The sequence below is a fragment of the Emydura macquarii genome, unplaced genomic scaffold (genome assembly GCF_026122565.2).
Source record: "Emydura macquarii macquarii isolate MOO-44397 ecotype Brisbane River unplaced genomic scaffold, CSIRO-AGI_Emac_v2 contig_422, whole genome shotgun sequence".
Taxonomy (NCBI): domain Eukaryota; kingdom Metazoa; phylum Chordata; order Testudines; family Chelidae; genus Emydura; species Emydura macquarii.
The window spans coordinates 1-16,136 of NW_027130559.1; the positions used below are offsets into that span (position 1 = coordinate 1).

Sequence of the window (16,136 nt, forward strand, 5' to 3'; positions counted from 1 at the left end):
CCAGTCACACACCTGGTCACGCTGCCAGCCAATCCTTTCTTAAAGACAACTAAAAGTTTATTATAAAAGGGAAGAAACAAATGACGAGAGATGTTAAATTGATCAAAGCAATCCGATACATACAAATGACTTTCATGTCCATATATATCAGATTCTCAAAGGAACTGTGGCATTTGCAGGCTTGTATAGTCTCTCTGGTGTACATCCAGTCCCTGAATGGGTCTCAGTCCTTTGTTTCACAGCTTCAGTTGCAGATGAGTTGATCCAGAGGTAGAAGCAGGAATGAAAATCAGATGGTGCAGCTGCATTTTATAGTTTCTGCCATGAGACTTTGTCCTAAACATGGCCACCCAGCACATGGCATCGAAAAGCCTCAGTGTCCCCTGTCCATAGGTACATTGTTACGTGTCCTCTAGGTGGATTCATGAATCTTTCACTGGATTCATTGTACATTTGAGTGGCCCTTAAGCAGGCTTAGTGCTGCTGCCACCCTGTCTGGGGTGTCACCCAGAAACACAGCACAAATTTGAAATACAAATATACCAGGCATATTTAGACTCATAATACAACATGGATACATGCATATAAAAGTGCTTATCAATCATAGCTTTTCCATCGATACCTTGCAGGGCATATCCTCTGCAATATTTATTGCAGTTCTATAATATTGGTATCAGTAAAAATGGTCGCCCCCAATCCAGACAGCGTCACAGCAGGTTCATGGAAAACCACATCCTTGAACCATTTTCAGATTCATTAGAGTTTGCACTTTGGTGGTCAGAGATCCTTAGAGCCCATTTTAAAAGCCCTACTAGGTCAAATCACAAAGAATGAATATAAACAAATAACACAAACATGCAGGGATAAAATTAGAAAGGCCAAGGCACAAAATGAGATTAAACTAGCTAGAGACATAAAGGGTAACAAGAAAACATTCTACAAATACATGAGAAGCAAGAGGAGGACCAAGGACAGAGAAGAGTGAGGGGGGATTTGATAGCGGCCTTTAACTACCTGAAAGGAGGTTCTAGGGAGGATGGGGCTAGGCTGTTCTCGGTGGTGGCAGATGACAGAACAAGGAGCAACGGTCTCAAGTTGCAGGGAGGGAGGTCTAGGTTGGACATTAGGAAAAAGTTTTTTACTAGGAGGGTGGTGAAGCACTGGAATGGGTTACCTAGGGAGGTGGTGGAATCTCCATCCTTAGAGGTTTTTAAGCTGCGGCTTGACAAAGCCCTGGTTGGGATGATATAGCAGAGGTTAGTCCTGCTTTGAGCAGGGGGTTGGACTAGATGACCTCCTGAGGTCCCTTCCAACTCTAATATTCTATGATTCTATGATTCTATGACAGGGTAGGCCCGTTATTCAATGAGGTGTGTGTGTGGGGGGAGGGGGGAACAATAACAGAAAATGCGGAAATAGCAGGGGTGCTAAATGACTTCTTTGTTCTGGTTTTCACCAAGAAGGTTGGTGGCAATTGGACGTCTAACATAGTGAATGCCAGTGAAAATGAGGCAGGATAGAAGCGAAAATAGGAAAAGAACATATCTCATCTCTCACATGCTGCAGAGGAAGGTGAATGCGTCTTGCCCCCATCCAAAGTCACCACCAGTTTGACCTGGGGGGAAATTCCTTCCCTGGACTTCATTGGGTGATCAGTTGGATCCTGAGCGTGCGAGCAAGAACCAACCAGCCACGTCCCTGAGAATGGGAATGGGCAGTACCACCTCCGACCCCTCACTCACCCAATCCAGTTGTCCCATTTCCAGCCATGATGCTTCAGAGGAAGGAAATTAAAAAAAAAAAAAAAAAATCCCAGCATACATTGGGGGGCAGGGTGGGACATCCCTTTCTGATTCCTGCCGTTGGCCAGCTGAAACCCCGTTGTACAATTTCACTCATAAATTTGTCCCGTGCGCTCTCAAAACTAATTTGTTTTTTGCCGCCACATCTCCTAGTGGGAGGCTGTTCCAGAACCTCGCCCCGCCAACGGTTAGAAAGCTTCTTCTAGTCTTCAGCCTGAATGTCTTCATGGCCAGTTTATAGCCCTTTGTTCTTGTGCCAACATTGTCCCTTAACGTAAATAGATTTTCACCCTTCCTGGTATTTACCCCCTAATGTATGTATACACAGCTATCAGATCCTAAACTAAACAAGCCAAGTTTTTCCAATCTTCTCTCCTACGATAGGCCTGCTGTTCCCCTCATTATCCTAGTAGTTCTTCTCTGATTATAAAATAATCTTTCCTGTACACCAGTGACCAGACTTGTACAGGGTATTCCAGGTGAGATCTTACCAGTGCCTTGTAGAAATGTCATTAATGCTTCTCTCTGTAGCAGAAATACCTCACCTACCACATGCTAGGATCTCGTTTGCCTTTTTCAACGCCAGCATTGTGTTGGTATAATCCCCCTGTGATCGACCCACACATTCTCTCTCCTCTTCTGTCAGTTCTGACTGATGAGTCCCCAGCTTGTAGCAGAAATTTTTATTATTGGACCTTCAGTGCAAGACCTTGAACTTTGGATATTGAATTTCATCCCATTTCTCTCACTCCAGTCTTCGAGCTCATCCAGATCTGTATTATAGAAGATGAGGGTTGGAAGGGACCTCAGGAGGTATCTCGTCCGTCTCTCTCCTGCTCAAAGCAGGACCAACCCCAACTAAATCATCCCAGCCAGGGCTTTGTCAAGCCAGGCCTTAAAAAACACTAAGGATGGAGATTCCACCACCTCCCTAGGTAACCCATTCCAGTGCTTCACCACCCTCCTAGGGAAAAATTTTTTCCTAATGTGTAATGTTCTGATCTTCCTCTCTATTGATGACTCTCGACTTAGCATCACCAGCAAATTTCATTTCAACACCAGCACTGAACAGACTTTGTCCTGTCCCTTCTTCTGCTGCTGGGTGAATTGCCCTCAGGGACCATGTTAGGGTTTAGAAATAGCACAGTGGATTTGGTGCGGGTGGGAGGGTTTGGATCTGTGCTGTGATAAAGTGACTGACTGGTTTCCCAGCAGGAGAGTCTGGAACGTCTGTCTGCCAGGAAAGATCCGGGGAGTGATGATGTGAAATGAATTCAAGCTCTTTCTGAAATCTCCCCCCATCACCTTTCTTTCTCTGACAGGCTGCAAAACAACCTCCGCATTTGGCTCCAGATTGTCCCATCCTCCCAGGGGACGAGGGAGGACAATGGCGGCAGCGGAACCAGTCCAGGTAGGGCTTATGGGGGAGTTCCCAATAGCAAAAAATCCATAGGAGGTGGGAATTTCTTGGGCGTTTGGTCGGGAGGTAGGAGGGGGCAGGAAATACTCAGGGTGGAGAAAGGAAGGGGGACAGGGTGTTACGAACCTGCTATGATGTGTTCAACATGGGGAGGGGGGAACCTAGATTCTAGGAACAGACCTGTGGGGAGTTGGAGTAGAAATCCTCCTATTAGTGGAACAGGAAACAACCTCCTGGGCTGGGAAAATTTACCAGTTTCATAGTGCTGGAGCATGAATCTGGTAACCAGAGACTTCTGTGCAATGTGAATGGGGACACCCACCAGAGGGACTTAATGGAAATCCCCTCTTATCCAGGGGCTGGCAACGGGAAGGCTGTTGGGATTCCTACCAGGGGGCAGTGCCTGGAGCTTGCTAGAGGCCCCATCTCTTGTATCAGCCTCTGGCTAGTAGTCTGCTGGGGGGCACGAGAACCAGGGGGCTGCTTTGAGTGGGGTGGAGGTAGGACTCTGCGGACGGTGAGTTGACCAAAGTTTCCATCTCTTAGATCCCTGCTCCCCTGTGAATAGTAGGGTGCTGGGGGGCTGAGGGTTGGACTCTTGCTCTTTCAGGGGCCGGTGACCTTCGAGGAGGTGGCTGTGTATTTCACCAAGGAAGAGTGGGCTCTGCTGGATCCCCGTCAGAGAGCCCTCTGCAGAGACGTCATGCAGGAGACCTATGAGAACGTGGCCTCGCTGGGTGAGGATCCCCGTCCCCTCCGTTATGAGAAGGGGAAATGCCGAGTTAAGGCTCACTGAGCTGAGGCACACTTGGTCCCTCAGGGTTCACGGACACCTCCCGTCCTATCCCAGGCACAGCTCCGCCAAGAAGCTCCAACCATCCTTTCCCCTGTCAATTACAGTTATGCCTGGCTCAGTGCGCACGGGGGGAGGGCGTGCAGATAAATGCTGGGTATTCCCATCTGTGAACACCCCCCACACAATGGCATGTTCAGTTAGTCCTGCCTCACCTCTTTTATAGACGCATAGATTTAAAAGCAAAGGAGGGGACTGTTAGGCCATCTACTCCAACCTCCCATGTAACAGAGGCCGTAAAATTGAATTCCATTACTGCTGTATTGAGGTGAATGTCTTGTGTTTGACTCAATCATCTTCGAGAAAGGCATCCAGGTTTGACTCCAATAGATGGCGAAACTGCCCCTTCCTTTGGTGGCTTGTTAAACTTTGCCCCACCCTTACTGAACCATTGCCAGTGGCTATTGCCAGCTCCATACTTGGGTGGTTAGGATAGAGAGATGGGCTTCACCGTAGAGGTGGTGTGTTTTCTAACTCTTTTCCTGGTTTTTAGAGGTTTAACTGTAGCCATCACCCACATACTGGAAGGGCACAAGGCAGAACAGGGGCAACCTTTACTTCATTAATGTAGTTTATGGTTATTTAATGTCCTTTTCCTTTTTTTAAATGGACGTTTTTGCAATTGTAACTGTGTTTACACAAGAGATTTTTGCTGGCGTGGCCATGTCGGTGAAGAATGTTATTTTTCACACCTTTAACGTACAGAGTTATGCTGGCAACATTTTTAAACTCGGACTAGGCCAGAGTCTGCGTGTGGATTTTAGGGCACTTTAAAATATTGCTCCTAGTCAAGAAATTTTGGTATCATGGAAAAACTTAAAAGAGGAAGTCCTGCAGAATGTGATACAATTGCCCAACACACAGTATCTGCAAGCTATCAGTGGTCGGGTTCAAACTTAAATGCACGGATATAACTCAAGTTCTGTAGCCACAGGATGTCATCTTGAGCCAACCAATTACTATGACAGCAAAGAGCTGGAAACACTCGACTGTGAATAGAGCCATAATCTTGCTGCACATGTGCATTTCAGTCTCTTCAGTTCATTGGCTTGGCTTGTGCTGATCTGAATGTCCAAACTCTAGAGTTATTACCTTTGCCAGTACTGCTTCCCCAAAGATGATAAATACTAAGTGACTGAGAACAATTGGTGGACAATTGGAGGCCAGTGAGGTTGTTTTGCGGATGTTTACTTCTCAATGGGTATGAGCAGGGGATGGTAGCATTTGTCAAGGTCAGAGAAAAGGATGTTGCGGCCATTGAGACAGGATATGATGGAAAAGAGTTTTAGCTGTGTGGATGGATAAGGAAAGCCAGATCTTGGGGACCTCATGCAGAAAGAAATCAGAAGATGTCACCATAGCCTGGATGTGAGGACCTACAGAGAGGTCCGCGTCACAGATGTTGCCCAGCTTATTGGCCTGAGTGAGGTGCAGGATGGTGGAGCGTCAGGTGCCTGCAAGAAAACGTTCGGAGAGCAAGGTGATTTTGTAAAAACCGCTTGGGGGCGGGGAGGGGGCGCTTTATCTCAGGAACTTCTCAGTCAAATAACCCTGCCCCGCACGCCCATGATAAGCCTTCAATTTTAAGACACTCTGAGTACGCTTGTGAATTTTAGAAGTTTTTTAGAGAGTTGCTTGTGATAGGAGAAAACGGCAGATGGGTGCCAGGGAGGGGGTGTGCTCCAGGAAATGAGGGTGCTAGCAAGGGGAGGTGTTGTCAGTCAGTCGGGGTGTGCATGCTGGTGTGAGTTCCCCTCTGGGCACCATCTCAGCTTCTGCAGCTAGCCAAATCGACAGACCTCGTCAAGCACGACCCATAAATTACCACAGACTCAGTTAAGCGGTGGAGGCATGCGGCCAGGTTTATTGCAAGTGAAGCACGGTGCTAGCGCCCCGTAAGAGCTACAGGCATACTAGGACATGTATGCTCATCACAATGGATCGGCTCAGTTAACGGCGGGGCTTTCCCTTATCCCCTAGAGGCCGGACAAAGATGCACCTGCTAGGATCCCCTTCTTCTACCCTGACACAAACAGGGTTACATAATCCCTTTTTGATGTCATTGGTATTGACTATTTCACCTTGCCTCCGAATCAAGCCTAACATCTTCATCCCTCCTCCTGTCTCTTATTCTAAGGTCGGGGTGTCTCTGTAATCTCTTTCATGATTGTGTTTATGCCCTGCTGCATCTTGGGGAGAGCCTGTACTGCCTCCCTGGTATTGTACTTTGCAGGAAAGTAAAGAGTTAAAGCTGGACAAATGATCAGGCCTAAGCAACAGGGAACGGGGTCATGGTACGGACAAATCTTGTTTCTGTTAATTGGTGTGAATTCTAGTTAGAGTTGTGTTATATCTCTTTTCCTCCCTTCCTGGCCAGGGGATGAGGCTAACAAAATAACTATCCTCCTGCGCAAGGCCTTTAGTGGGAAGAAAGCATTATCTTCTTTCCCTCCCTTGCATACTGTGTTTAAGGTAATGCGCCTGCGCTCTGCAAGGTAATTCTGTAAGCAACAAACAGGGGCGGGTATAACTGTCTTCATCAGATAGTTGTTAATACTCATTTTCTAGTTGTTAATGTAACCAAACAAGGGTCTATGGGGAGTTGCTGGAAATGTATACAGTTACATACTGTTAGGGATAAAAGGATTGTAAAGTAACCCTCCCATCACTCACTCATGGCGTGGAGGTGGAACGAGTAGGCAATGTAGGGTTTTGTCTCCCCAGTCTGCCCCCGGGACAACCTGTTTGTTATCTCTAACGTCCTTCTGTTCAGGAAGTAACTTGGACTGTCTCCCGGGATTATGTTTCTGCAATCAGTCACCTGGCTGTGATGATTTAGCTGAGGTTTAGCTTTGAGCAGGGGGTTGGACTAGATACCTTCTGAGGTCCCTTCCAACTCTAATCGTCTATGGTTCTATGTGTATCAGGGGAGTTAGGACTACTATTGCTTTTAATAATACAGTGTTCCTGTTACTGCTCCTTAGGAATGCCGATGCGTTAACAATGCCGTGTTTCTGCCACGTTCCTGTATCAGTCAGTGACCTTTTAAGCAGGCAAGCCGGTGCAGTTTCCTACAGCCAGACTTTGGTTCGGGCCTCAGCTCTTGCGGCAAGACCCATTGTACTAGGGCTTCAGGCTCACGCTTTCTACTACGGGACGGCGGGAAGGCACCCTTTTTTTTGGCAGAACTCCTGGATATCGAGAGAAAGGAGTCCTTGGGAGGGTGGGCTGGAAAGTGCTTGGGGAGCAGGATTAGCAGCGAGGGGGGCTGCAGGCAGTGGTAGGGAGGAGAACACAAAGAGAGGGTGCTCCTGGGGTCCCAGAAGAGGGGAGGGCTGAGAGGAAGGGTAGTGGGTATCTGTGAGGCTTTGGGATTCAACACCACTGGGCATCTTTGGTTCAAAGCTCTGATACCAGTAGCCGCTGCCCCAGCCTGGTTACAGGGTGACACCCGCAGCCCTTCCAGCCTTTGATTTCCGCACCCCAAACTCTCTCCCCTGTGGTGTCCAGTCCCTCTCAGGGGCCACACTCGCAAAGAGACAGGACCCCCTCACCCCCAGCTTCTTAGTTTCGCTGAGGGATTTCACTCTTTGATTTGCAACCCTGCAACCGAGATGCCTATGCAATAAAACCCGAGAAAGTTTATTAACAAGGACGAGTTAGCTGAGCGGCCCCAAGTAGAGGGAATTGGGGTAGAAATAGTTGCAACCAAACCGACGTAAAAACACACTTCTAAGACTAAAGCCTAATGTAACTAACTCGGGTTTTGGGGTTTTTTTGTTCAAAGGAGTTTTTTTCCTACACTACTTCTTCCAGTCTGGCCAGGATCCAACACAGAGAAACCCAGAGCACTTTGTTTTCTGTCTTTTCTCAGGGAGAGGATCACTCGCTGGTCTTTTTTACCCACCTCATTTCACCCCAAGTGTCTCTGTTTCAAAAGGCAGCATTGCTTCCTACTGTTCTTCTCTTGTTGTGCACGTCGTCCCCCCCATTTTGTATGTAAATGGCTTTTCCGTTGTTTTGATTCCACACTGGTTAATGTACGTTGCAGACAGGTAATTAGCTGGGCCCACTCCTGGCCGGGAGAGAACTTGGTTCGTCACAAACTCTAATGCCAGTGTGTGCCGGCAGGAGGGGAGGGGCGGAGTGGAGGGGAGGACATGCGACCAGGCATGTGTCTCCTCTGTGCAGCAGACACACAACACACACACCAGTAGCTGGCGTGCTCTTACCTAAAGGCTTACCATCCCCCGATGGTCAGCTAGGCAGGTCTAACTTTTTCAGACACCCCGGCAGAGCCATTTCTCTGTCTCTCCTGCAAACAATTACCTGAATTGGCCAGCCGCCCTTTTTAAGGAGCTCCCGTCTTTTTGGTCTTCCAGCTCTTGGCCCTGCTCACCTAACCCAGTTTTGTAAGTTGGCTGGAGCTAGGACGTAGAATATTCCAGGCTAATAGGTTGGGCTGCATCTTTTAATAACCCTTGAGTGGCTTTTGATGCTGTCCCATGTGACCTCCTCATAAACAAACTAAGGAAATATGCCCTAGATCCGTGGTTCTCAGCCTATTTACCGCCATGGGCCACGTCTAATACTACCTGAGTGGCTCTGAGGCAGTCACATGGACCGCAGCTGCATGCTTATTGGGCCACAAGTGGCCCACGGGCCGTAGTTTGCGAATCACTGCCCTAATGGAGCTACTATAAGGTGGGTGCATAACTGATTGAAAACCGTTCCCAGAGAGTAATTAACAGTGGTTCACAGTCAAGCTGGAAGGGCATATTGAGTGAGGTCCCGCACGGATCAGTCCTGAGTCCGGTTCTGTTCAATATTGTCATAAATGATTTAGATAATGGCATAGGAAGTACACCTATAAAGTTTGCAGATGATACCAAGCGGGGAAAGGCTGCGAGCACTTTGGAGGGTAGGATTAAAATTCAGAATGACCGGACAAACCGGAGAAGTGGTCTGAAGTAAACAGAATGAAATTCAACAAGGACCAATGCAAAGTGCTCCACTTAGGAAGGAACAATCAGTCGCACACGTACAAAATGGGGAATGACTCCCCAGGAAGGAGTACAGCGGAAAGGGATCTGGGGGTCAGAGTGGATCACAAGCTAAATATGAGTCTATAGGGTCACACTGTCGCCAAAAAAAAAAAAAAAAAAAAGCAAACCTTATTCTGGGATATATCAGCAGGAAAGACGCGCCACATTTAAGGAAAGGGGTGGACAAATTAAAGAAAGTCCAGAGGAGAGCAACAAAAATGGTTATAAAGGTCTAAAAAACATGTTCAGTGAGGAAAGATTGAAAAACCTTATTTTTTAGTGTGCATAAGAGAAGACCGCGGGGGAACATAACCATTTTCAAGTATATAAAACTTACAAGGATGAGGGTGAAAAATTGTTCTCCATAACCTCTGAGGATAGGACAAGAGGCAAGGGGCTTAAATTGCAGCCAGCGAAATGTCCCATGAATTCACCTGATCTCACTTCTTTTCCTTCCGCTGAGCAGGGTTTCCTGTGTTCAGAGCTGATGTGATCTCCCCGCTGAAGCAAACGGAAGAGCCAGGGGCCCCAGTTTTTCAGAGCTTAGAGGAAAGAGAGATTCTGATAGCTGCCTTTTCAGGTGAGGAATCATTAAATCCACTCCAAAACCATCAGTGCTCGAAGGAAACAGCTGGGATTTTCCTACAAAGATCTGGTTAGTTCTCCAAGTTCTGGATTGTCCCCAGCATGTGTCCTAGCCTCAGGGCAGATCTCACTCATGGTTTCCTACCTATCCTGACTGACCCCTGGCAGTAGCTTCCTCCCTGGTCTCCTTCCTTTGAATGTTTGGATAGGATGGAGGGAGACTGACACCTAGCAATAGATCCCTCCCTGATCTCCCTTCCCTCTGAGTGTTTGGATGGATGCGGAGGCACAACTGATTCCTCTCCTCTCTCTCCTATAGGGAAGAGTTTGGGGGAATTCAATTCCTGGCAGGTTTTTTTTTCCCTGTCTCTCTCCAACAGATTTTCGTTTCCTCTCCCCTGAGCCCCGTCTACCCTACAGACTTAGGGTGATGTGAAGCAGCTCACACACACTCACTCTGTAAGTGTCTCTAAAATGCAGCTCTCACCGGTATAATTCAGCCACTATACCCTTGTTGCCAAGAAGGCTAGCGGTATATTGGGGTGCATTAGTAGGAGCATTGCCAGCAGATCGAGAGAAGTGATTATTCCCCTCTATTCGGCATTGGGGAGGCCGCATTTGGAGTATTGTGTTCAGTTTTGTGCCCCCCGAAAGGATGTGGACAAATTGGAGAGAGTCCAGCGGAGGGCAACAAAAATGATTAGGGGCTGGAGCACCTGACTTATGGGGAGAGGCTGAGGGAACTGAGCTTGTTTAGTCTGCAGAAGAGAAGAGCGAGGGGGATTTGATAGCAGCCTTTAACTACCTGAAAGGGGGTTCCAGGGAGGATGAAGCTAGGCTGTTCTCAGTGGTGGCAGATGACAGAACAAGGAGCAATGGTCTGAAGTTGCAGTGGGGGTGGTCTAGGTTGGATATTAGGAAAAACTTGTTCACTAAGCGGGTCGTGAAGCACTGGAATGGGTCACCTAGGGAGGTGGTGGAATCTCCATCCCTAGAGGTTTTTAAGCTGTGGCTTGATAAAGCCCTGGCTGGGATGATTTAGTTGGGGTTGGTCTGGCTTTCAGCGGAGGGTTGGACTAGATACCTCCTGAGGTCCTTTCCACCCCTCGTCTTCTATGATACTCCAGCTTACATCTCACTACACCATGAGAGGTGTAGCACTTAGGTCGATGCAGTATCAGTGTAGACACTGCATTGCTTCACCTCAACAGCTGCTGCCTTTCTGAAGCCGTCCCACAATGTCCCACCCTGACCATTAAATCGATGCAAGGATTCCTGCCACCGACAAGCAGCGTAATGTGGACATGCAAAAGCGATAAAATTACTGCAGTGGCTGTTTGTCCACGTGACTAAGGTGGACTCCGTTTTGTCGTGTAGACGTGCCCTGATGTTTCTCTCTCTATCCCAGCAGGTGCTGGGATGGTGGGTGAGAATCAGAAGGAGAATCCTCTGCTGGAAGATGTTGAGCAAACTGAACTGCACGGCGGATTATGGCAAAGATCCAAAGGGAATATGTCCAGGAGAAATGATCAGGGAAAACCCTGTGAGAGTCAGCACAGGCCAGAGAGACAGCAGGAAAGCCAGCCAGGGGAGAAAGTGGGTAAATCCACTAATTGTCAGGAAACTCACCATACCCTCAAGGAAACCACGGCCCAGCCGAGAATCCCAATGGGAGAGAAACCCTATAAATGTTCCGAGTGCGGGAAAACCTTCAGTTTGAGTTCCAACCTTATTAAACATCAGAGAATCCACACAGGGGAGCGTCCCTATGAATGCGGGGAGTGCGGGAAAAACTTTGTTCACAGCTCACACTTAACTAGACATCAAAGAATGCACACAGGAGAGAGACCCTATGAATGCTGTGAGTGCGGGAAAACCTTCCGGTACCGCTCGGACCTTATCACGCATCAGAGAATCCACACGGGGGAGAGACCCTATGAATGCTGTGAGTGCGGGAAAAACTTCAGTCAGAGCTCAAACCTGATTAAACATCAGAGGATCCACACGGGGGAAAGACCCTATGAGTGCTGTGAGTGCAGGAAAACTTTCACGCGGAGATCAAACCTTAATGCACACCAGAGAATCCACAAAGAAGCAAGACCCTATGAATGCTTTGTGTGGGAAAACATTCACACTGAGCTCCCACCTTATTACGCGTGAGGGAGTCTACAATGGATGTAAGCACCTTCAAGGCCTGAGAAGACTTTTTATTTTGTTTGTTTTCATTGACACTTTTGTTAATTCCCCCATACAATCTTTAAGGATTTCTGCAGATTTTTATTTTTTTTTAAACTCTGGTATCTCACCTCTCCCATGGGTTGCCCACTTTTGTGTTTTGCTGCTTTCCTTTCCTTGGGGTGAACATGATGGTCCTCTCTTAACAACTCCTTTGACCTATGAGTCATGGGAGAGTATGTCTTTCCTGTCGGGAATGTCCGTCAGCCAAGGTAGGGGAGTTAGGGCTGACCTTGGTTAGCTACATTGATGTACAATCTACGTGGACCTTATCTCCACTAGCTTTTTCTGTGCTAGCTCAAGTTAGCTATCCTGATGTAAAAAGACAACTATTCTTGCAGGAAAGACCCAGCTGATGAGCAATGGGTGTGTTTAGCTAGCATATTTCCCTATGAGCCGACCAAATCTTTATCATTTTTCATATTCTAAAAAAGCTTGGAGCATCACATTTGTATTGTTCCTCTCATTTAGAATTGCCAAATTCCCCTTCTGGGGTAAATTATCTCATTCTCTGTTGCTCTCACATTGCCCTGGGGTATGCTGAAGAGCAGTTACTTTTTTGTACCATTTTTCTCGTTTAAAATGTGCTTAAATATAATAAAAAGTGGAGCACGGACAGGAAAAAAGTTGTCTTTTCAGCCACTGTGTCACCTGAAGAAGATGGGGTGAGTCAGAGAGATTCCCTCCTTCCCCATCACCCCAGCGATGTTAACCTCCAAATGGCTAAGATAGAAGATATCTTCTTCACATTCTATCCGTCCACATCCTATCGAGTCATCTGATGCAGTGTCCTCTGTTTTTTGTGCTTCAGAATTAGGCTTTGATTTCTTTGATCCTGAATCAGACTCATGAGGGCTGGAGATGGAAGTGTCACGAACCTGGAAGGGGAATTCAAATGGAGCCCAAACACAATGTGATCGTGCTGAGTTTCAGACCCAGTTTCCATATATTGGCAAAGCCATTTCTAGGCTTTTTTCTTGCTGAGTTGGGATTGTTTGTAGATGGGAAGGTTGCCTGTTTTTTCCCTCCATTCTGAGGATGCTAAAACTTTTGTAAATAATGCAGCTCAATAATAATGAGATGGCGCTGAAGTGAAGGAGGTTTGAGCAGTTCAGAGAATATGATGGGAGAATCTATGTTCCTTGTTCTGATGGAAGCTGCTCTGGACTTTCTCTTTATATGACACTGAAAATGTCTCATTACCTCTCTGTGACATGGGATTTTCTCTCGTCTGAAGGCCCTTTGGTCCCGTAACTGGATATTAATTTTGCTTGACAGAACACAGCTCAGATTTATTGGGGACTTCGAGACAGATGACCTTTTGCTAAAATAGTCATTTCTTACTGTGTTTTTGCTTTACTCCTCCACCTCTCAGTTATGACACAGAGGAATTTCAAGGTCAGCCAACAGACGAGAATACGCCAAGCTATTTGGCAAGCTATCAAAGAAATAGTAAGGTTTTAAAAGCTCCATTCTGAAATGGAAAACAACAGCAGACCCCAAACTGTGCAACTAACTTAAATAACTGTGATCACAGAGTTGATCAGTTCTTTAGGTCAATATTATCTCTGATGATCCAGGGAGAGAATTTCATAGTATGTCACTTGCAACTAGGCAAAATGCCCATGTATTTTGTTCCCAAAGCACGTGTGACCCAGGCCTTATGGAGGTTACTCCTGGAGACATCTCCTAGCTAATCCTGTGATTTGGGAAATACTGTCCCTAACTAGGCAGATGTGGAGAAACAGATGTGATGTCTGTTGAACTCACACCTTGAACGTGCTGCAAATGTGTACAAAATGAATTAGGTGTTGAATGTGATATAGCTGCAGAAAAAAAACTATTTTCAAGTAGAAATTCCACCCTCTACTGGCTTACAGGTATTCTGATCGGTGTTTGTTTCTAGTCCCTAATTTAAACCACTCTTGGGATCTCACTAACACTCCTGAGATTTTGGGGTGTAAATTTATCCTGGTTGAGGCCAAAGATTTGGCAAGAACTCAGGTAGAAATAGCTGGCTCCCAGTTGGTTTTCACCACAAAGAAGTACGCTATGGTGAACAGTGGCACAGGTCAAATTGTTTTTCGAACACCATTCCCTAGTTCAGTGGCATTGATTATAGTCCCAAAGGATGCCATGGTTAGATTGGCAATTATTGTCCTTTGGATCCAAAGTTTCTTGAGGTAACAAGAGAAACAGTTGGTGTCTTCAGAGGATGTTCCTTTCCAAGGATCTCAATCTCTGGTTGGACAACAATGACTTTCCTGCTGTGCAAGTGATGGTAACTTGTGAGGGAATGAATGTATCAGATTCCAAGTTCAGACTTCAGGATACAAAAATGTTGAGTTTGATGCTATTCTTTTGTCTCACCATTTTGCTTTTGTGTCTCAAGCATTTGCACCACTTCTTTTCCACCTCCTGCTACTTTGAAAGATGAGAAAGTGTGAAAAATAGCGTAGACATGCAATTTGCTCATGATGCAAACTTTGCCACCTTTTCTCTGAAACTTATGATCGCAGATCCAAAGTTAAATTAATTCATAGAAGCGGAAGAACCTACGTGGGGGTAAAGAATAACTTTACACAAAAGTTCACTTCCTGGAAATGGGAATTAAAAGAAAACTGATGTCTGATAAGGTTTTTGTCATCTTTGAACATGTTATTGTAACCAGCAAAAATTAAATTAAACACAAAGATATTGGTTAAAAGAGTAAGAGACTAATTATGTGATAATTGGAAAACTAAAAGTTGTAACGTTCTTTTTGTTAGTAATAAAGGACATGACGGATAATCCTGAAAAGTTTGTGACGTAATTTACCCCTTCCACACTAATGTTTTCTGAAGTAAAAACTCACTCCAAGTATTGGGGTAGTGGAATATGTAAGAGAACTACTGTATATGAGAATACAATCCCAGTAGAAACTTCAATTATTTCTATTTTGAATGGAATTTATTTTGATGTGCTTCAAAATGAATTTCAGTTTAGAGAAGAAACTACTTAAAGACAAGGTGTGCAACCTTTTATCCAGTTAGACTGTAAGGATGACTGAATTCCTTAAGCCTCTTATTTGCAAAGGATCTGACATCTGTCATGAGATTTCCATCTTTACTTGTGAGAGTAATGATGCATTGGATCGTTTTTCTGTTACTACCTTTGCAACCAGTTATTTTTATTGAGACTCCTTTTTCTTTCGAGGAGGATAGCTCTTAGACCCTCAGGCCTTGTTTTTCTCAAAACTGGCCTTGTTTTTCTTTCACATTGGATATCTTTGGGGTTCACAAATCCCCATTAAATGTAATTTGTGACAATAGATATTTTAAGAAAACTGCTGGGTTAAGGGAAATTTTCCTTGCTTTTCCCTCTGAAGCACCTGGCGTTGGCCACCATCAGAAGACAGGATACTGGGCTAGATGGACCATTGGTCTGACCCAATATGGCCATTCTCATGTTCTTATGACATTAGCCCAAAATCTGGCTTGTTCCAGCTGGATCAGGCTTGTTGTCTGTAGCCACAGCATATTTCACACCTGATTTTTCAGCCAGGTCCTTGGATCCGAGTTTTAGGATTTATAGGAATTGATTATCTGTTGTCTTAATCTGATGATTTGGCTCAGTTGATGACTTGAGTCCAATTCAGTAGCATTAACTCTTTTATTTTGAGCTTATCTGTCTGGTTTAAACCCTTTGTGTAATATTTTTATAGTAATATATAATATATAATAGTGCTAAAATTTTCTTGATTTTATTTGTTTGTTCATCAGCCCTATACACTCGTCCTTGAGTGTCCGCTTGGTTAATGGTCCTCATTTGAGTTTGTCCAGAGACATGAAGGAGGGGCAATCCTGCCAGGCCAGGTGCCAGCGAATGTCTCAACTAGACACAGCTGGACGGACTCGGTCTTGTGGGATAATATTGATAAAATAGGTATTAGAACGATAAGGAAGTGTTTAGCCTCTATTGAATGCTTGTGAGTTCTGCATGCGTTAATCTCACTTGCTGTATCCATGTCCCATATTGTAACGTAATACTGGAGTGTGTGTCGTGTGCGTGTTCGAATCGCCATGGTGAGATGGATGTTAATTAGTGCGACAAGCTGCTTTTCTACAGCAATTGTTTTCCTTCCTTCCCCCATGGCCTGACAGGCTGTGATTGGATCTTACACCTGGAGATGCTCCACATCTGGATTGAGCAACCAT

At 45.8% G+C, this 16,136-nt stretch overlaps 1 protein-coding gene across 2 annotated transcripts; it reads left to right on the plus strand.

Moving 5' to 3' along the window:
- The first annotated feature begins 3,126 nt into the window (after positions 1–3,126).
- LOC137146225 (zinc finger protein 3-like) lies at positions 3,127–14,739 on the plus strand. Of its 2 annotated transcripts, none has more exons than XM_067537423.1 (4): positions 3,127–3,213; positions 3,833–3,959; positions 9,587–9,700; positions 11,114–14,739. In XM_067537423.1, exons 1-4 carry the CDS (start codon positions 3,190–3,192, stop codon positions 11,863–11,865), a joined length of 1,017 nt encoding a protein of 338 aa, XP_067393524.1. In that variant the 5' UTR covers positions 3,127–3,189; the 3' UTR covers positions 11,866–14,739. The 2 variants fall into 2 exon arrangements, with proteins under 2 accessions (XP_067393524.1, XP_067393525.1); XM_067537424.1 differs by having other exon boundaries at positions 11,117–14,739.
- Positions 14,740–16,136: the final 1,397 nt, after the last annotated feature.